The sequence below is a fragment of the Populus alba genome, chromosome 1 (assembly GCF_005239225.2).
Source record: "Populus alba chromosome 1, ASM523922v2, whole genome shotgun sequence".
In the NCBI taxonomy this organism is placed as follows: Eukaryota; Viridiplantae; Streptophyta; class Magnoliopsida; order Malpighiales; family Salicaceae; genus Populus; species Populus alba.
Genome location: NC_133284.1, coordinates 11,343,692 through 11,366,134, shown reverse-complemented (window position 1 = coordinate 11,366,134; position 22,443 = coordinate 11,343,692). Strand labels below are relative to the sequence as shown.

Sequence of the window (22,443 nt, the reverse complement as noted above, 5' to 3'; positions counted from 1 at the left end):
ACCTTCAACAGGCGAAAAATATCCGATTTCTTCGCCATGAAAATGGAGGTTACAAAGGTTATAAATTATGTTTTACTTAAAAATATATTAAAATAGTATTTTTTTTATTTTTTAAATGATTCAAAAATTAAAAAAAAAAAATTAAGATAGTAAAAATAATTAAATAAATATGTTAATCTAGTGCACTATGAAGAATCCTAGTTCTATTTCAGAGTGCTGAGGTAATTTAATGTACTGTGTTAGAGAGAGTAAAATAGTCCCTAAGGGTGTTTTTGCAACAAACTTTTCTTCTTTAAATTCACGGTTGAGATATTAGTCAAATGTTGGCACCATTACGGCAAACATAATTAGTTTCAATAAATTGACTTGACAGGATACGACGCTATAAGAATAAGCAAATAGCATAAATACTATGCGTGTGGCAATATAACTAGAATTGTGAGGATAAATAATCTTCCGAGGAACTTGTAGCCAGATCACATCAATGTAATGTTATAAGAAACCTCAATTATTTAAATAACTTTTTCATTAATAATATTTTTTTTATTTTTTAAAAAATTATTTTTGATATCAGCACATCAAAATAATTTAAAAATATTAAAAATAAATTAATTTAAAGTTAATAAAAAAATTAAATAATTTTTCGTGTCAAAATCCATGCCAATGATGTTTTTTTATTTTTTAAAAATTATTTTTGATATCAGCATATCAAAATAATTTAAAAATACTAAAAATATATTAATTTGAAATTAATAAAAAAATAAAAAATAAATAAATATTTATAAAATATTTATAAAAAAAAAATCCAGCCATAATTAATAGACTCGGGGTGGAACTATGATTTCATAAAAGAGGGTGCCAGAATAAATGTTACTTGGAAGAATCTCTAGACCGGGGATATCTCTGGAATTGCAAAATTAAGAAACTAAAAAGGACGTGGATTCGGAATAGTAAAATTATGATATGATTTTACTCTTCTTGACATAAATAATTGCCTTGGCAACAGGGTAGAAAGGCTTTTTTTTACTGTTTTTTTTACAATAAAATAACTAAAATATCTTTGAGGGGAAAATAATTGCACTGGTGAGCAGGGGTTTTTTTATTTTTTCAATTTAAAAGAATAGTAAAATAACTACATTATCATGATTTTAAATTATTTTTAATTTGAGTTTAGGGTTTATCAAGTTTGATTAAGGGAAATTTGGTATATTAGCATGTATAAAATATTTTTTAATATTAAAAAGTTGATGATATTAGCAGTTTACATGAGCGCGAGCGAATACATCCATGCTTTTGAAATATATATGATGTTATCCAACAACCAAACACCAGTTTTAACGACATCGTTTGAATCCTCAAGATAGCCCCTCAATCTATAAGCAACGCATGTGACCAACAAATCTTGACCTTTTCACTAGTAATTTTTTTTTTTTATTTCCTCTCCCTCCTTCATTTTTCATGTATGTCGCTACACATTTTCAAAGCATCCATTTGATTTGTATTTCTTTTGTATTTGGTCACTATTTTTTTAATTGTTATTTTTTATTTTAAATAATTAATAGAATTGGAATTTTCTTTCAATTTCATCTTTCTTTGATTTTTTTTACGTATTAGATTTTGTCTTCATTATTTTCATTACTGTTTTTTTAATTATTCTCCAAATTGAATTTTTTCTCAATTGCATCCCTCAACATTTTATTTCATTTTATTTTTATGTTAGACTTGGCCTTTATTTATTTATTTGTTATTTATTTATTTATTCTTTTTATCATGATTTTTTTCAATTTCATCCCCTGATATTTTATTAATTAATAATTCTGACATCATGATTTTTATAGTTATTATTGTTCCCTTGACAAATAAAATGGTTAGACTAGTTCATATTGATAAGGACAAATAATCAACCAATTTCTATAGATTATCGATTATCAGGTGTTCATCTTAAATGAATAAGCGGTTGACTGGTTCAACTTAAAACTTAGATTTAATAGTTTTAAACCTGATGAATTTTAAACTGACTAAATGCATATCAATCCTATAATGCAGGCAATGTGAGATATATGCGTTCATTTTCATGAAGATTTATATAATTAGCATGTGAATGAATCCCTAAGAACCAAGTTGTTACTTACTTTGTATCTTGAACTTGATAATTTATTTATTTAATTTTTCATGTTTATTAATGATCTTTGTATAAATATAATTAAATTTAACCTCAACTAAATATATCATTAGTTTAATTTTATTCAATTTTTATTATTCAAATATATAAATATCAATATGTGACCGAAAGACAACATGGTGATCACTGATAAGTTTACCTAAAAAAAATTTAGTAACATTAATGAAGATAATGTTTATCATGTCTCAAGTGTTTCTTGGAAAAGTTTAACATGCCGAGTCCAAATTTCAATACTCAACACCTGATAAAGGAAAAAAAATAAAAGAGATCAATAAGTATCCTGAATTTCAAAAGTTAATCTCTTAAGAAAAAGAAATTAAAAAATCAACTTGCCAAAAAGATGTTGTAAACAAAGCCAATGAGTAAAATATACAGACGATAGTGATACTAGATGACTAGATGGCGATAACAAGAAAAAATGTGATGATAAGCAACCGAAGCAGATGAAAAAAAAAAAAAAAAAAAACTACGAGAGATAATTGTATAAATTAAAATAAAACATAAAAGGGTTCGACGGACCAAAACTTGATGTTCGTGAATGTAGGGTCTCAGCTAAAGAAAAAAGAAACTAACCGCTCACCAGTGATTAAAAAAAAAAAAAAACCAACAATAGAAGCTATCTAAAAAGTTAAAAAGCAACCCCACAACAATAAAGGCACATTCAGTTAGATTTTTTTTTTAAAATAAAATTATTTTATTATTTTTTATATAAATACTATTCCTACGTATCTTGGAAAAAAATCTAAAATATTATTCATTATAATAATATTTTTTACTAGTTTTTTTATTTTTTTAAAAAAATATATGTTTTTTATGAGATTATTCTGGTCTCATGACATGTGTCACAAGTTCTGAGAGTTTACACGGGTTGACTCGAGTTATTTTTTTAATTGATTTTTTTTTTTAATTTTATGCTTTAATATTAGGTTGATTGAGAATCATACGAAGTTGTATTAAAATCCATCAAGTTAACCAGAACATATCAAATTATTAAAATAGTTGTGTGTTAAGTATATTAAAATACAATTGGTTTTTTCTAAATAGTTTTTTTTTTTTTTTTATCATTGAAGTGCACACAAGTAAAACTATATTTATACTATTTAGATAACCATATTATCAACTTGACTTTTCTAAATGGCATTTGCAACTCTAAAAATAGAATTTGTAAAAAATAGCAAAAAAAAAAAAAAACCCTATTATATAATGAATTTGTAATAAATCAAGTCTATGTAAACAATGAATGAATAATGAAATACCACGATGCTTTAGTTGTTTTTAGAATTAGAATTAGAAAACCTAATCTTGACATAAATTTTGATGGAGCTTTATTTATGACATTTTTAATATCATTATAAAGATATTGACATGACAAGTCTAATTGCACCTTAGAAAATTAATGGTAGGAGTGCTTTGCACATGCCGCTCATCAATGACATATCAACCCACTATCTAGGGCATGTAATACTCACACCAAAAAAAAAAAAAAAAAAAGAGACCATTTTTAGATGTTTCAACCAACCTAAACATCTAGAAAGTGGTCCAAAAGACTAGGTTTCTTCTTTTCAGCCTTTCACACATCTTCTCCTTCTTTTCCTTAGCATATGAATTGTCCAATATGTACACAGTTGAGCATTTTTTTAGGATTTATAATGCGATGTTGTGCACCGTTTATGTCTATAAAATTTTATACGCCTAGCTAACAAATTCTTTGTAAATATACATTTTTATATAGGGTTGACACCATATTTCTAGCAAATGATAGAAGTGCAAATACACACCATATGTTTTTGCAAAACAATCGCTTCCTTTCCCGTTAACAGTTATTCTCTACCAAGATATCACTGATAATCACCAATCTTTCCACCAATGGTAAGGTCAAACACTTCAATCAATGGTGGACACAGTGTTTTCATCAATTAATTATCTTATAACTTTTAATATTATGAGTTGAATTGACGTAACCAAGATCTATAAATATCCTATATTTCAAGACAAATAGAATGAGTTCTTAGATTGACCTATTCAAACACACCACACACCTTTTCCAGCTCTTTATTGTGCATTATCTTTTCCTTTTCATTTGCTAACTTAAATATAAAAGAATTTATTTTTTAGGAACAATGAAGCACAAACATAAAGCGAGCAAGTGAATTTGATGTGAGGTTATCTAATAGCTACTAATCTCTCATAACCAACCGCAGTGGCACTCAGTAGAATACAAACTCATGAATCTACATAGCGTATTAGATATTGGCTAAGTGTTAAAAGTGTGTTTTTAGTATTGCATATTTTTTTGTAAAAGTATTTTTTAATTAAGAATGTATTAAAAAATTTATTTTTATTTTTTAATACTAGTATATCAAAATCATAAAAAGCAATATCAATTTAATATCATTTCAAAAGAAAAACATTTAAAATATATTTTGAGAAGTGAGTTAAACTACAAAAATAAATACACCTTAACGGGAAAGTATGCTTGCAGATTTTATGTGACATTACATATTAGCTTCATAAACTACCATGATAATCAATGAGGTGTTACCTACTAAAAAAAGAAGAGGAGCAATTAAATTACCAGATTCACAAAAATAGATTCTTTTCACGCACCATTGTAACAATAGTGTATTGATCTCAAGAGAATTAAAAAAATAGGAAACAACAATAGAAAAAAAAAGTCATTTTCCAACCTGAAAACTGCTCATCAATCACAAAGAATCTCAATCCACAGAAGATCTAATAAAATCCTGTTCCATTGAGAGAAACAACATCCAATGCATAGACGTGGTAAATTAATCATTCATTACAGTTACCATACAAGATTATAGTCATGTCATGTTCCATTAAGAGAAATCACGTGCACTGCACAACTGTAGTAAAATCATGCACTTCTCCATTTACCATCACATATTTTGATAGCTATAGCTATTGTGTAAACAAGCGAACATTGTAACAGGAACAATACCACAAGAGGATGTCTAAAAGCAGAGGGGAAAATAGATGTGCAGATAGTCGGATCGGACACTTGACCAGAACCGTTCCCTCCAAAATCATGTTACTGTAGGATTAGTTGCCTCGTGCCCGTGAATCATTGTGCAAAGAGCAACGAATAGTTGTCTCTCCATTTACTCGCTCGCTCTCTGCATTTTCTTTCCATTAAACGTTATGCAACCAACGAGAGAGTAAGAGCTTGTTGTAGTAGTGTGTAGAAAGATTCACAAGATCAAATGAGGAGAAAAAGGAAAAGAAAGGAAGGGGAGGACAAATTTTGGGAACATGAATCCGGGTGGTGAGACGTGGCAATATATAAGTGGGTAGGTGCAATTTGACGGGCTTTGGCTAGCGCTCTCTCTCTCTCTCTCATGCGCTGCCATGTCAGAATGTAACCCCGTCCTATGACCCCGGCGAAACCGTATCATTCTCTCTAAAAAGATTAAAAACCTCTCTCTCTAAATTGATTGTGTGTGTGTGTGTGTGTGTGTGTTTATATATAAGAGGTGGTGGGGGCTTTTATTATTTTAGTGTTGATGTTATTGTTGTAGTATCGTGTCTTTGTGTGTTGTGTCTTTGCCTCCACCCCCCCTCCCCCAACCCCCCACACACCCCCCCCGTCTGTCTCTCTCTTCCTCGTATCTCTTATATCTTTCTCTCCTTAACTTCTAAGCCCTAATCCCTCTCTATTTCTATAGTATGTATCTTGCTTAACCTGTCAATTTCTGAGGATTCTAGACAGTAAAGATTGGTTTTTGACCCACAAGAAAGATTGGTGAGCTTGTTTTCTTGTCTGGGTACTACTTATTTCCTTGATTAAAGTTGGTTTCTGGGTTAATTCTATGTGTTGCTTTGTTATTATGTAGCTTGAGCTAATTTCCTAGCAGTTTTGATGCGTATATTGCTTGATTTTGGAGTTATTGTGCTTCTTATATTGATTGGTGCTGAATTGTTTGGTGATATGGAGTTATTTGGTACATGGGTTTTGAAAAGAATGTGGTTTCATCAAATAGTTAATGAAATGGGGTTCTGGGTTTTGAGCGAGTGAATGCATGTGCTTGGTTAACTTCATTATGCTTGGACTCTTCAATTTTGGCACTCCTTTTGGTCTTTTGTTTGACATATCATGTTTTGATTGTTGAAGTTCAAATAATTAGTTGGTTTCATTACGGAGCTTGTGGTGGCTTGATTCGGCTGTGTTCTTCTAGTGCAGAGGTTGGCTTTTGGTTTCTGTATTCCTTGCAGGTGTTTGTTGATGTCGATTCCATTGGGGCATTAAAAAATGGAGCGAATGTCTGTCATTCTTCTTCTATTAGGTGAACTTATAGTTGGTTGGTGATTAGTCAAGTCATTGGTTTTGGTTGATTGCGCTTTGATTCTGGTGGTGGGTTGATGTTGCAACACTTACCTTTGGATCATTTCGGCAATTTGAGCCTTGTACTTTACTGAAAGTAAAGTACATGGTTACACTTTAGTGTGAAATGCTGATTTTCAATTTTCAATTGCGTGACTTGATTCTGCTAGTTTAGTGAGAAGATGCACCCCTTGCTATTGTTACCTTGTTTAGGACTTAAATCTTTGATGGTCTGGTATTATATCCTGTCCTATTTGTGCAGAATTTTAGCTTTCTCAGAGAGAAATTAATAACCTAAGCTCTTTGATGTAGCAGACATGGATAAATACTGTGATTGGCCAATTTGAATTCAAAACCTTCCATAGTGCTTATTGCTTGTGCTTCTTTCATTGGAGATATCATGTAATTTTAACTTTTTTTTTTCTTCTGTGAGGATTTGACAAGGTCGGATTAACTGTATTGAGCACTGATCATGCCTCACACTTTTCTCTGCAGATTGCTGTCATAGCCTGTTGGCAATATGAAAGCTAGTCACCACTGTGGTTCATTCTAATTTGTTATTCAATGTTGCTATTTTCTTATTGGAGCTCCTTCAAAATGTTTAACAGGATGCTGAGGGTTTGTAGTGGCTTAGATTTCTCTTTTGGAGCTTTGATGCAACTTCCTCACTAATGCATGGCATGCTTTGTGGGCACGCTTGTGGTAAATGTAAAATACAAGATTGAAAGATGAAGGATAACAGTTCAACAAGTAGTAAAATGATTAGCCGAAACTGGGTCTTGAAGCGAAAACGAAAAAAGATTCTGTATGGACGAGTTGTTTCTACTGGTAAAGAAGATAACTTGGAATCTCCAAGGAATACATCTGCTGCTAAACGCCAGCCAAAGAGTGAACAAAGTTCTGATCTATCTTCATCCAAGAAGAAAGGAAATGATGGGGTGAGTTATCCTTTTGTTCTGTTTAGCTTTCTGTTAGATAGATGTTTCTTCAGCTCAGAAGTATATTATAAATTCTTGATAGAGATAGTTTGTGAACACATTTTGCTCTGATTTTCAATTGAACAGGCAGTTTACATCTCATCTTTTTGAACTATAAAACCTTTTATGTGAGCAATAGATTATGGAGCACATTTTAATTGTATTATTTTTGTCACATGTCTTCTTCTATGCCCAATTGCACTGCTGTTTACGTTCAACATATGGATCCAATTTGTCTAACAAAATTTTTCATGTGGGTTTGAAGTCCTATATGTTTGGAACCAAATTCCCTTTACGAAACAGGCTTTCTTCCATTCAAATTTTGATGCCCTCCGGGCATTTTTTTTTGAGTTAGCTCTTTCTTTTCTTTGAGAAATTGCAAATACTATTTCATCACGGGTTGAAATTACATATATATTACTGATATGGGATTTTGAAAAAGAAAACAACACTTAAACATATTTCTAAACTGAAAAAAAGACATCTTGGATGTCCCTATCAGGGTTAAATTTGGCTGTAGAGTATGTGCTGTGAAAAACAAAGATCCTCTCAAAATGCTTGTTTCAAATCATGACAGGAAGACCCCTTTTGTGAAAAATATTTACATGATACATCATGAATTCTTTCCATTCAAATTTAATTTTAAGTTTTTAAATGAAAGAAGTTTCAGGTTAAACCCCCCCCCCCCCATCAATTCCAATAAAATTAAGAAGTAAGTAATTAGAAAAAGCAACCTTTCCTAGCATAGTCTTTTCTCCATTTGAACATAGTTGCTGTCTTTGAGCAGAATAATGATCCAAGGATCCTCTTTTCAGTTGCCTCTAGCCTTTCTTGGAATTATAAATTTTATTTATCAACTTGGGGGCCTTTCAAACTTGAATACGATGCAAGGTTCCCATCTGGTTGTTTTAGTGAGTAACTTTGACCATGAATAATATGCGAGAACAATATGGGAAGTTTTTTTGATCTCTTTAAATGGAAGATGCATGTAGCTTGTTCACAATCTCTCTTTTTTGTTATATTTTCAACAATACCATTAGGATTCAAAATCTGAAGTTGAAATCACATGCCAAGAAAGTTCATTTATGTTGTTCCTAAAGTTAACACCTTATTTCAGTGGTTAATCCTTGTAGTTTCAGCAAGCTACTTATCTTTACTGCTATTTGGAGTCAAGTGTCTTGGCTATGTGTTAGCATTCACTAACACCTTGTTGCCTTTTATTCAACTTTGCCTTTCAGTATTACTATGAATGTGTAATCTGTGATCTTGGTGGCAACTTGTTGTGCTGTGATAGCTGTCCCCGGGTGTACCATCTACAGTGCCTTGAACCACCACTTAAGGTATTTTCAATTGTATTGAAGCTGCATGCTGATATTTTCTTTTTGTTCCCTTTTCTTTCTGCCTGATTTGTTGATATCAATGACTGTTTCCTCTTATTAATTTTTTTTTGTTATTTGTGTTCTGAAGCGCATTCCAATGGGGAAATGGCAATGTCCAAAGTGCTCTCAAAAAAGTGACCCACTGAAGTCCATTAGCCCGCTGGGTTCCATTTCAAAACGTGCAAGAACAAAAATAATCACTACAAATTCTAGAACTGGATTTAAGTCATCTGGCACTGACAAAGTATCTGCGCTTTTCGGAAGCTCCATTGTCTCCAAGAGAAGGTCTTCCAGCAAAGGGAAATCGACTCTAACAGTTGGATCCAAATCCATTGAAAAGGAACCAGATTCGTCCTCCGATGTATTATGTAGCACCAAGTCATGTGATCCATCTGCTGTTAGTTCTGTAGATGGTACTTCATTGCATGTGAACATTGATGATGAAAAGAAACGTGATGCATCTCCAAAAGAGTCACCTGCAGGGAAGAAAACAATTTCCCTTGCTGATGAACTCTTGTCTCATTCTAAACTTCCTGAATCCAAGCCACATAATGAAGGTTCTGGTGAGAAGCATGTCTTGTCTTGTGATAATGGATCTCCAAGAAAGAAAATTGTTCTTGCAATTGGTGCAGCCTCTGAGAACATGAAAAGAAAGCTTGAAGGCAATAGTGTGGACAGTGTTAAGAAGCCCAGGACCAGCAAGGGAAAGCGCACCTCCATAAAATATAGATCCAAAGCCAATGATGCAAGTTCTGGAACTAGTAAATCGAACCAGAAACGGAAAACCATTAATCATGAAGTTTCGTTACTTTTGCCAACGGAAGATGTTGAAGTCAAGAACATAGAATTGCAGAAAAAGGATGAGGTATGTTTATTCTATTATGATTTTTCATTTTCCTGTAATAGATTATGTGGATATTTCATCTTCCAAGGAGATACTCACGATATTTCTCCTCAAGCATACAATACTATGGTAGATAGTACCAATAATGATCGGTAACTATGACTATGCTCCAGTACCTGAGGCCATTTTGTGCTTGCCCCATGTTATTGGTTCTTACTACTCTAAATTTTCACTCTTCTTTAGTTCTTAGCACTGTGACAATATACCACTTCCATCTGTCTAGCTTTGCAGTATTTTGTGCTGATGTTATGTGCAAGCTGGTGCTATAGTTTGTTGTTTGGTGGTGTTCCTACTGGCACCATCTACTGTGGGCAGATTATTTCTCTCCATCATCATGTGCAAATACAACACTTGACGTCTGCCTATCTTGGATGTTTAGGCTTCACACTAGCAAAACCGATAAACCATGCAATCCGCCCAACCAGATACCCCTACACACTCAAGTTCAATATCTTACAATCATTGTCATCTTCTTCATGTCATTAATGTTTCTCATGTTATTCTCAGTACTGTTTCTCTTGGCATTGTCACTTATTACTGTTCCTGTGCATATCTTTGGTGTTATGATTATTATGATTAAAAATATTTGTTTCATCAGAAGAATCCTGTGGAAGTTGCACAACCATTAGAAGAGTCGTATAAAGCAGAGGTTCATGTGGATGAAACCCAGAAATGCGAGGATATTGTCATGACCGAACTTCAGCAGGTGAATCAGCTATTTTCAGAAAATCTGTAGGCTTTCTTCTATTAATATCTTAGACCTAAAATGCTTTCTGCTTGAAATATTTGAATTTATACAATAGAATATATCCACATTACAGGTTGATCGGGTATTGGGGTGTCGGATTGAAGGTGAAAATGCAAGCTTGTCATGCTGTACATCTCTGATTTCAAAAAATGACCGGCCTTCTGATGAATTGCTTATATCAGAGACTGAAAATGGACACTTGGAGGAAAAAGCCGCTGGTGACACGTATTCAGATCTCGGGGTTGCTGAAAATCATGTTGAGGGTCATCCTGGTGTTATTGAAAGTTCTGAGAAGGATGGAAGTGTGAAGAATGACATTAGAGTGGATACAATACGTGTATACAGAAGATCTGCTAGCAAAGACTATAAAGGAGGGAACAACAAGGATTTACTGGGGAAAGATGGAAAAGATTCAGGTTCTGGAGGCATTAGTGGTAAGGATCAAGATGAATCTGCAGTAACAACAGAAGTAACGGTGAAAAGACATGAAAATCCGGTGATTGAAGAAACTACTGATTTTTGTTTGAAAAACTCAGATGCAGATCAAATTTCTGAAGTTTGTGAAATGCACGTCTCTCCTGAAACCGAGGACACAAAAGAAGAAGATACGAAAATCAAAACTTCTAGTATTGAAAATAAAGTCCCGGAGCCTGCCATGGAAGAACTAGCATGTGCTAACAAAGAGACAACATCATATGAATTCCTAGTTAAGTGGGTAGGGAGGTCTCATATACACAACAGTTGGATCTCAGAATCCCAGCTGAAAGCTCTTGCGAAGAGAAAACTAGAAAATTATAAGGCTAAGTATGGAACAGCTTTGATAAATATCTGCGAGGAAAAGTGGAAGCAGCCCCAGCGAGTGATTGCTCTCCATGCTCCCGAGGATGGCAGCCGTGAAGCTTTTGTAAAATGGACTGGTCTTCCTTATGATGAATGCACTTGGGAAAGTCTGGATGATCCTGTTCTTAAAAAATCAGTTCATCTAATCAATCAGTTCAATCAGTTTGAGCGCCAGACATTGGAAAAAGATTCTGCGAGGGATGATCTACAAAAAGGGAGGCGTGATGGTCTGCAAAATGAAATTGCTACTCTGATGGAGCAACCGGAGGAACTAAAAGGAGGTTCCTTGTTTCCTCACCAGCTTGAGGCATTGAATTGGTTGCGTAAGTGTTGGCATAAATCCAAAAATGTAATACTTGCTGATGAGATGGGGCTGGGGAAAACAGTATCTGCTTGTGCTTTCCTTTCATCTTTGTATTTTGAGTTCAAAGCTTCTCTCCCGTGCTTGGTCTTGGTTCCACTTTCAACAATGCCTAACTGGTTCTCTGAGTTTGCACTGTGGGCTCCCAACTTAAATGTTGTGGAGTACCATGGGTGTGCAAAAGCAAGGGCCATGATTCGCCTGTATGAATGGCATGCTAGTGATCCCAGTGAGATGAACAAGAAAACCACATCCTACAAATTTAATGTTCTTTTAACCACTTACGAAATGGTTCTTGCGGATTCCACTTATTTGCGTGGAGTTCCTTGGGAAGTTCTTGTGGTTGATGAGGGCCATAGACTTAAGAATTCAGGGAGTAAGCTGTTCAGCTTGCTCAACACGATCTCTTTCCAACACCGTGTTCTTTTGACTGGTACCCCTCTTCAGAATAACATTGGCGAGATGTATAATTTGCTCAATTTCTTACAGCCAGCATCATTTCCTTCTCTAACTTCTTTTGAGGAGAAATTTAATGATCTCACAACAGCCGAAAAAGTGCAAGAATTGAAGAAACTTGTTGCACCACACATGCTTCGAAGGCTTAAAAAGGATGCTATGCAAAATATCCCCCCCAAGACAGAACGGATGGTTCCTGTTGAGTTGTCTTCTATCCAAGCTGAATATTACCGAGCAATGCTAACGAAGAATTATCAAATGTTACGGAATATTGGGAAAGGAGTTGCACAACAATCGATGCTAAACATTGTGATGCAGCTGAGAAAAATTTGCAATCATCCATATCTCATACCAGGTACCGAGCCTGATTCTGGGTCACTAGAATTTCTTCATGAAATGCGAATAAAAGCTTCGGCCAAGTTGACTTTGCTGCATTCCATGCTCAAGATCTTATACAAGGAAGGTCATAGAGTTCTGATTTTTTCACAAATGACCAAGCTTCTTGATATCCTTGAGGATTATTTGACCATAGAGTTTGGCCCTAAAACATATGAAAGGGTGGATGGTTCTGTATCAGTCTCGGATCGCCAGACAGCAATTGCACGTTTTAACCAAGACAAAAGTCGATTTGTCTTCTTGTTATCAACGCGCTCTTGTGGCCTTGGAATCAATTTAGCAACCGCAGACACAGTCATTATTTATGATTCTGATTTCAACCCCCATGCTGATATCCAAGCTATGAATCGAGCACATCGAATTGGGCAATCCAAAAGACTTCTGGTGTACAGGCTTGTTGTTCGAGCCAGTGTTGAAGAGCGCATCTTGCAACTTGCTAAAAAAAAACTAATGCTTGATCAGCTCTTTGTCAACAAGTCTGGGTCTCAGAAGGAAGTGGAAGATATTCTACGATGGGGAACAGAAGAGCTTTTTAGTGAATCTTCTAGCATGAATGGAAAAGATAATAGTGACAATAATATCAACAAAGATAAAGATGACACAATAGCAGATCTGGAGCAGAAGCAGAGGAAGAGGAGTGGCGGCCTTGGGGATGTGTACCAAGATAAATGTACAGATGGTGGCAACAAGATTGTGTGGGATGAAAATGCTATATCAAAGTTACTTGACCGCTCAAACCTCCAGTCTGCGTCAACTGATGCTGCTGAAGGAGATTTTGAGAATGAAATGCTTGGCTCGGTAAAGGTGAGTGCTGTTACTTTATTTTACTGGAATATGTGCTTCTGCTTCATCAGAATCTTCGGTAGAAATACCATTTCCTTGCGCCTTGGTGCATCTCTCAAAACTGCAGTTTATTTAAATTTGAATTTGTTGAGTTAGATGCTTTGGGCTATGTTCTGATGTTACAAATGGTTGAAAATGGTTTTTAGTTTATAGCTGGACTTAACTCACCACCACAATTGCCAGTGATCATCACTGCAATGGGATCAATGAAGTCGACCTATTTGAAATTTAACTGGCTGCCTTAATCCCTGTTGCCTGCATGTCAAACTGGATAACCACTCTTCATGACTGAATGGTGTCTTTTTGCACCCAATTTTAGGATTTAATTATAGCAGGACTCTATGTATTGTTGGCATTTGATTCAGTGTAGTTTCTGTTTAATACATTTCATTTTATTGGTGGGTCTCTTACAATTACTTCGTCTAAAAGTTTGGCTGTCCTTTGTAGAAACTAGCAATCTTATTATCCAGACCTTATTTTATCTGTTGCAACTGTTTGTTGCATCTTGACTCAAATATGATGAAATGATATGACCAAGTTATGTGGGAGAGAATAGCCCGTAGGAGTCAGTATTTAGTTCTTTTCTTAGTTTTGCTTGGTTTTATTTAAACTTTCCTTGTTCCTGTTTTTTAGCCTCCTAAATTTTTCTTCTTTAAAATAGCTATTTGATGAGACTTTCTTTCGGTTTCAAAATGTTTCTGAATATATTCTTTGTATTGTTTTATTCTTGCCTTTTTTGGTTGCAACTTATTTTTTTTTTCCTTTCCCAGAATGTTGCATTTATAATGATTAATTCTACAGAGGAATACCCCAAACAAAATCATGTTTACTGTTGGTTTCAGTTAAATAACATCTCTGCATTGTTCTAAGCAGGCCTTGGAATGGAATGATGAAACAACAGAAGAGCAAGGGGGAGCTGAATCACCAGTTGTGGTTGATGATACCTGCGGACAAAATCCTGAAAGGAAAGAGGACAATGTGGTAAATGTTACTGAAGAAAATGAATGGGACAGGCTTTTGCGTTTAAGGTAAGGAAATTTACCTGTGCTCACGCTGTCTAAATTTTATTCTATAATACGTGAAAAAATGAATAGATTTGGTTGGTGAAGTGCTCACGCTGTCTAAATTTTATTCTATAATACGTGAAAAAATGAATAGATTTGGTTGGCGAATGTACTGTTTCACCAAGATTGATCTATGTTCCCAGGATTTGATAAAAATGTGATAATTATAAACATGCTCATTTTATTATTATTTTATCATTCAACTGCTTATCTATCCATGCCATGCGATGAACATTTTCTGGAACCCATCAGCCTGTTTCTCAATTTCTTTGATCAAAAGACTAGTTAAAACTGCTGAATTCAGGTTCTTGATTGGGTTTGTTTTAATGAAACAGTATTAAATCAATCCATTTGGTCAATTGGTAGATGGTGGGAAATTCAAATGCCTTTTGTCATCCCTTGGTTAGTTCCCATATTGATCAGGGCTATGAACTGATTATTTGCTGGTTCTTGATCTTGACTTGCTACTTATTTATAGTTCCAAAGTGAGAATTCAGTCCAATCTAATATTTTTATGGGTAAATGTACCGGTTGTTAATGTGTGGTGCTGTTATCCTGAACTGATACAGGCTTTGTTATCACATAGCATCTTCTTAAGAATTGAAGCGATTTCACATTTTTTATTTGTTTCAGCTGATTTTGGGATACCCTAAGTAGTTTTTGTGACACCTTAAGTAGTTGTGTTCTAAGAATTTCTATTTGTACAGTGAACGGATTTGATCTTGTTTGACCTTATTATACTGCCTTCTGTTGTTGAACTCCACAATTAAATTATGGGCACCCATCAAATTTTGAATTCCTTTACATTAAAAAGTGCCTTATAGTAATTTGGCAATTTCTCTCTTTTTATCATAGTTATTTTATTGTTTTGATTTTTGTTTTAGAAGTGTAATGGAGTCAAGTTTCCTTGATGGGCCGACTTCCAAGTGTGTTATAATAGAATTTACTTTTTCAACAGTAGAATTTACCTCATTCTCCTTCAACAGTTTATAAATGTAGCATTTCGAATGTGTTCTAGGGATGTATTTTTATTTTGTTTATATGGTTCGGAGTCTACAAAGAATTGTGATTCTTTTGAAGGAACAAAATTATATGAAAATTTGTCTTAAAGGGTGTTTGGGGTTGAGTTGCAACCCGCTTTTAACCAAATTTTGATTTTTTTCCTTAAAATTATTATTTTTTTATATTTTTGGATTGTTTTAATACACTGATTTTAAAATTTTTTTGTTTTTAAAAAATAAAAAAAAATATTATTTTGATGTGCTTCTAAATGAAAAGCACTCTGAAAAGCAATTGTTATTATACTCTCAAACACCCCGGTAGTCTTGGTGTTGAGGAGTTATCTTTTTCTCTTAATTCCTTTTCATCACCTTTCTCACTTCATACCTTCCTCTTACATCTCTTAACTAGAAAAACAATAAATGCAAATTCCCAATTCTGATCTGTCCAATCAGGATTACATCTCTTTCATTGAAATGCAACATTTGAACATAATTTCTCTCCAATACGTTAATATTTGTTTCTTCTTTCTCCCCATTCCATATCAACCACATGCATAATTCAAATAATTCACAATATAACAATACAATTCCTCACATATTCTGTTCGGTGAAACTTATTTCACAGGAATGCTTATTTAAGTTGTATGTTTTGCTGGGTTTTAGATGGGAGAAGTATCAAAATGAGGAGGAAGCTGCTCTTGGTAGAGGGAAACGCTTGAGGAAAGCTGTCTCATACAGGGAAGCTTATGCCCCGCATCCAAATGAAACTTTGAATGAGGTACTTTCATTTGCTTCTGAGGTTTATAAATTCAAAGCTGGTCTATTATGTTGCCTCTGAAGATTGGACCAGTATGGTCTTTACATCCCATGTGATTTTTTATTGCTCTACAGGCTGATTTAGCTTTTCCCTTGTCCTTTTCCTTTTTCTTTAGTGTTAATACATGTCTGGGTTATTATATCCCTTCCGGATTAGTATTCCAAACTAACCAAATCCCCACTCCCCTCTCAATATTTCATAGGAAGGCATTCATTATAAATCTTCAAAAATTGGAAATGGTCTGAAACTATGGAGATTGGTAGAATAGCTGCTTCTTATTTCTGTGTTTTTTGCTTAAGTTGTCAAGCTGGCCTCTTGCAGTGAGAGTTGAACCTTGGCTGCCATTTTGGTCGTTGATGCTCACTGCAAGCCCCAGTTCAGTTTCATTTTCTTTGCTCCAGTTTACTCTCGTTGTCTCTCCTTTCAAATGTCTTTCTTTTTTCTTCCTTCTCATCATATTTCTAGTGCATTCAGCTTGAAGCTGCATGGATTGAGATTTTATTTTACATAAATGTTTTTGTTTTGATAAATACTAAATTCATAAATGATTTTTATTTACTGGACTACTTTTGATTCACTTGCTACTTATCTTTTCAATGCTTCAGTGGATCTCTAAAAAATGTAACCTTTCTTGTTTTCCACCAAGCACAAATCATTTGTTGTCATAGTTATTCTCTTCTTTTTCTTTTTGATAATGGATTTTCATAGTTTCGGTTATCAACTTCAACTTTAAATGCAGAGTGGTGGTGAAGAGGACCGGGAGCCTGAAGCAGAGCCTGAGCGGGAATATACACCAGCTGGAAGAGCTCTAAAGGCAAAATAGTAAGTCAAATTTCTTCACCCAAGAAACCCAAAGTTCTCAAACACGAGAACTAAATAAAAATAGAAATCTAATTGCTGTAGTGAAGGATTGGTATGGGGTTGAATTGGACCCTAGGTTAAGATTATTCTGAGATCTTCCGGATCAAAAAAATAAAAGATAAAATAAAATAAAATCGTCTGACTTCATATTCCTGAAACATGTGGAAAATGTCATGCTACTCGGGCAAACTTGATAGGAAATATGATTTAGACTTAACTATTTGACATTGTTATTTCAATTTACTTTTCTTTGAACAGCACTAAGCTTCGCTCTAGACAAAAAGAACGCCTTGCTCAGCGGAATGCAATTGAAGTATTTCATCCTAATGAGGGGCTTCCTGTACGTGAGTTGGTTCTTCATTGCCCTCCAACCAACGAAATAGACAGGGATCAGGCCATGGAGTTTGCTCAACAAGGCAGAGAGAAGTCGTTTGTAATTAACTTGGAGGATGACGAGTTCAGTCAGCAAGATGCAACAAAGAGAAACGCCGATGCAACCATAAAGTTGGGCCACCTATCCAATCATAAATTGAGCAGTCATCTGGATCTTTCTATGAACTCTCTCGGACACCCCTCCTCTGATACTTTCCTTCCAACTCACCAAAATCACGGCACAGGCAATAAAAACTTGCTTTCTTCCAACAATCAGTTACCTGTTCTGGGACTCTGTGCTCCCAATGCTAATCAATTGGATTTGTTGCACAAAAGCTCTTCAAGATCGAAGGGTCAACAAAGCAAGCCAGTGCCTGGACCAGAGTTTCCATTTAGTCTACCTCCTTGCTCTGAAACTTCAATTGAGATGGATATAAAACATCAGGAGACTACATCAGACAAGCCAAAATTGCCAGATGTATCAGCTGAGATTTTGCAACCACGTCTTAAAAATAACTTCTCAGATGGTTGGCACTCATTTAGTCCGGTTCTCTCTCTCTCTCTCTCTCTCTCTCTCTCTGTTCATCAAATTTGTTAACTTCTAAATAGAACTCTATGTATGCATGTGATTGCGATGCCGCATTTTTTTTTTTTTAATTTATTTATTGCAATGCCCTATTTAGTTATTTATTTTATCATTACTTTTGCAGTGTCCACATATATTACAAGGGAAGGATTCTGATCACTTGGCAGGTTCCAGTTCTAGTTTTGCTGGTTTCCAGGAAAAGATGTCTCTGCCAAACTTGCCTTTTGATGAGAAATTGTTGTCCAGATTTCCACTTCCTTCCAAGAGCATGCCTAGTAACCATGACTTATTACCAAGCTTGTCACTGGGGAGAAGACTTGAAGCTATTAATGACTCTATTCGAGACCTTCCAGCAATGCCATTGTTGCCCAATTTGAAATTTCCCCCTGAAGATGCAACAAGATATAATCAGTTAGAGAGGGAGGTTCCTCCCACACTGGGTTTGGGTCAGATGCCATCTGCTTTTTCATCATTTCCTGAAAACCACAGAAAGGTGCTTGAGAACATAATGATGAGGACTGGCTCTGGATCTAGTAGCTTGTATAGAAAGAAATCAAAAATAGATGTTTGGTCTGAGGACGAACTTGATTTCCTTTGGGTTGGTGTTCGGAGATATGGAAGGGGTAATTGGGATGCCATTCTTAGAGACCCCAGGTTAAAATTCTCGAAGTACAAAAGTTCAGAAGATTTAGCAGCTAGGTGGGAGGAGGAACAATTCAAGTTCTTGGATGGGTCTGCCTTTCCATTGCCAAAGATGATGAAGCCAACAAAGTCCTCCAAACCATCCTTGTTCCCAAGCATTCCTGAGGGAATGATGACACGGGCTTTGCATGGAAGCAGACTTGTTACCCCGTCAAAGTTTCAGTCACATCTGACGGACATGAAATTGGGTTTTGGTGATCTGTCTTCTAGCCTACCACATCTTGAGCCGCTGGATCAATTTAGCTTGCAGAATGAGCATTTTGGACCAATTCCAACTTGGAATCCGGATGAGTTGCGGGTAAGTTTTGTTGGAGATTCTGCAGTGGGACCATCACATGTTTCCTCTGAAAAACCATTTCTGCTCAATTCTTTCGGAGCTAGCACCTTTGCAACTCTTGGATTGAATTCCTCAAGCAACTTTGATTTACATCGAAGAGAAGAGGAATACAATACCATGAAGTATGGGAAATCACCTAACCTTCTAGATAGATCATTACATATATTGCACGATTCCCATAACAATGTGGGAAGTGGTGAATTAAGCAGTTCAGCATTGTTCTTGGACCCAAATAAAGTGCTGAATCCATTCCATTCAAAGGGCAAAGAAGTAGTTGGAAGCACTTCCTCGAACAAGCTGCCTCATTGGCTTCGGGAAGCTGTAAGTGCTCCTCCTGTCAAACCAGCTATTCCTGACCTGCCACCCACTGTATCAGCAATAGCTCAATCAGTTCGTGTGCTATATGGAGAAAATCAGCCAACTATTCCTCCTTTTATTGTACCCGGTCCACCTCCCTCCCAACCAAAGGATCCAAGAAGGATTTTGAGGAAGAAAAAGAAGCGGAGGTCACATATGTTCAGGCAGTTCCCACTAGATATTGGGGGAAGTAGCCAGGATTTTAGAAATAGCATCCATGGCAGTAATGTTGCTTCGACCTCTATCCCACAAGTCCCACCATTAGTTCATGAAACTTCGGGCCCATGGAATGAATCTGACCTTAACCTGCCTCTTCCCAGTTTACACAAGATGAATTCGTTGACTTCATCTATACAGAAGAAAACTACCATGGGATTGTCCCCCTCCCCTGAAGTTCTTCAATTGGTAGCATCCTGTGTTGCTCCAGGCCCTCATTTATCCTCTGGTTCTGGTGCAACAAGCTCGAGCCTCCATGAAAGTAAAGTACCCTTGCCAAAATCTCCTGACCAAGTTGGAATTTCAGATTCACTAGGTGCTTTGGAAGAACCTATGGACACAGAAAGGTCGCCCCCTCAGGTGCAGTGCCTTCCAGAGAAGAGACCGGACCAACCTGATAGTGGCGACTCTAGCAAGACCGAGTCAGATCTTTCTCCGATCAAACAGCCTGATGTAGAGGACATATCTTCTGAGGGAACTCTATCAGATCATCCTGTGAGTGACCAAGAACGATAGTTAAGTATCGGATTCAAATATGGAACATCATTATTCTTTGATGCAGGCTCTCCAGTTAAATGCTCGAATTTTTGTAGGCATGACTCAACAAGCGATGAACTAGCATATATAGGATCATTTAGGACATCTTGTGTAAAGTTATTGCAAGATAAAATGAAATATACAGTGTTCCTTGCTGGTATTGCTGCCTCTGTCAAACGTGCTTCCAAATCTAAGGGTTTTTCTTCCTCACCCCGTTGAAAACAATCGGGTGGATTGCGACGATGTAAAAGTGATTCATACATTATTTCTCGTTGTTCTTGGCTCATATATCCATCATTTAACATTTAAACATAGTATCTCCCTTAAACTGTACTAGTTTATACGCCCGCTAAATAGAGGAGAGTTGTTGTTGCTGTTTTTATTGCTATGTGATGATTAAAATAAATATTTCCAAGAATTCAAACTATTTCATATTCTAGAGAGAAAATGTGGTTTTTTTTAGTAAAAAAAATTATTTTTAGTTATGCATTTCTTATTATTCTTTTAACGTAACACGTCTATTAACATGATGATTTTTTTAAACAAAAACTTGAAGTAAATAAAATAAATATCCCTAAGAATCTCAATGGTTTAAATCAAGTAAGAAAAAAAAAATTATTTAGCTAAAACTTTCCTTTTTTATTCAAATCTTTTTAATTTTGATGAAAAAATGTATTTTTTTATATTAAAAGCATGTTTTTTTTAAATAAAAATTTATTATTATCTAAAAAGCAAGTTTTAAGAAAAAATAAAAAAAAATTGTCTTGATAATTTTTTACGTGACTGAATAAGAAATAAAAGTATAACTAATTTGAGAAGGCTATATAAAAAATTCACAAAAAAATAAAATAAAAAGAATTATATATTATTCTCATCAAATATTCATATGCAATTTTTTTTTAAATTGTATATTAAATAGGTTCATATATAATTATTCATATTATCTATAATTGCACTGCAGCTCTACGAATATATCCAATTTTTTCTTTGGGTTTGGAAAGTATTTTTATAAAAAAAAAATATTTTTAAGTTTTTTTTAATTTTTATTTTAAAATTATTTTTATATGCTATATCAAAAAAAATTTATAAATTTTTTTTAAAAAATATATTTTTAAATAAAAAATATTTTTAAAAAAGAAATATAATCACAAGATTGTTTAGTTAGAAACTTTGAAAACAAAAACAACTTTGGTCAAATGCAACGGATCTAAGTCTATTCTAACATGAGTAGCATGTATACTTTCTTTAATTAATTATGCAAAATCATCGTTGTGCCTGCCATTAATTATGGGATCTTGTCTCCCATACAGACAAGTTCATATGTACAACGATGTTCTTTTATAATTTTACTTTGGAGTTGGCAGCTCACCTTGCACATGTTCGTAACACGCCCCTTAATAAATAAATAAATAAAAACCTCTCTTTTTTTCGTACATGAGAGAACATGGTTGTTTAGAACATATTTAAAAGTATAATTATGATTATTTTTTAAATAGATTTTTATTTGAAAATATATAAAAATAATATATTTTTTATTTTTTAAAAATTATTTTTAATATCAGTATATTAAAATAATATAAAAAAACTAAAAAATATTAATCTGAATTAAAAATAAAAATATATTTTTTAAATATAAAAACAAATAGGATTTTATATTAACACGAAGTTTGATTTGACTTCTAATTTTGTTAATTGTCATGTATATCAAAATGCCATTATTTTAAACAAAAATTATAAAAATAATTCATAGGAGTTAACCATTTAAGTTTAGTCAACACCAAATAAATCGTAAGTTGATACATATCCAATTAACTTTTAAATTTAACCAAATTAACTTTTAAAAAAACTAAACTATGAATTAATAAGTTATCATGTCCATGTGATGGGTGGTAATGCTACGGCTAGAAGATTAAAAAAAAAAATTAACTTTTTTAATTTTGAAGTACAATAAAGCCCATACCTCATTTGAAGCTCCAGCTCTCTTTCTCCCCATGGATAAATAATTAACTCTCTCTCTCTCTCTCTCTCTCTCTCTCTCTACCTAAAAGACTAAAACTTTGGATTTTATCATCCATTAAATGTACAAATTATGCCCGTTACAAGCAACCAAAACCTAAGATCGATACATTAACTTTCGAAACTAAAAGAAATTAAAACATGACAGC

General features: G+C 34.3%; 1 protein-coding gene across 4 annotated transcripts; it reads left to right on the top strand.

The window, feature by feature from the left end:
• The first annotated feature begins 5,548 nt into the window (after positions 1-5,548).
• LOC118036016 (protein CHROMATIN REMODELING 4) lies at positions 5,549-20,590 on the top strand. 4 transcript variants are annotated; one of them, XM_035041703.2, is made up of 11 exons: positions 5,549-5,945; positions 7,133-7,462; positions 8,740-8,841; positions 8,969-9,745; positions 10,383-10,490; positions 10,606-13,389; positions 14,302-14,456; positions 16,157-16,271; positions 17,050-17,132; positions 17,430-18,090; positions 18,254-20,590. In XM_035041703.2, exons 2-11 carry the CDS (start codon positions 7,253-7,255, stop codon positions 20,255-20,257), a joined length of 6,999 nt encoding a protein of 2,332 aa, XP_034897594.1. In that variant the 5' UTR covers positions 5,549-5,945; positions 7,133-7,252; the 3' UTR covers positions 20,258-20,590. The 4 variants fall into 4 exon arrangements, with proteins under 4 accessions (XP_034897594.1, XP_034897595.1, XP_034897593.1 ...); XM_035041704.2 differs by having other exon boundaries at positions 7,020-7,462; positions 10,386-10,490; XM_035041702.2 differs by having other exon boundaries at positions 7,020-7,462.
• Positions 20,591-22,443: the final 1,853 nt, after the last annotated feature.

Excerpts from the sequence above, each read along its gene's own strand:
- LOC118036016 (XM_035041703.2), top strand. The coding sequence starts at position 7,253 with ATGAAGGATAACAGTTCAACAAGTAGTAAAATGATTAGCCGAAACTGG. Across the intron at positions 10,491-10,605 it reads TCATGACCGAACTTCAGCAG|GTTGATCGGGTATTGGGGTG; the intron begins GTGAATCAGCTA and ends TCCACATTACAG. Across the intron at positions 16,272-17,049 it reads CAAATGAAACTTTGAATGAG|AGTGGTGGTGAAGAGGACCG; the intron begins GTACTTTCATTT and ends CTTTAAATGCAG.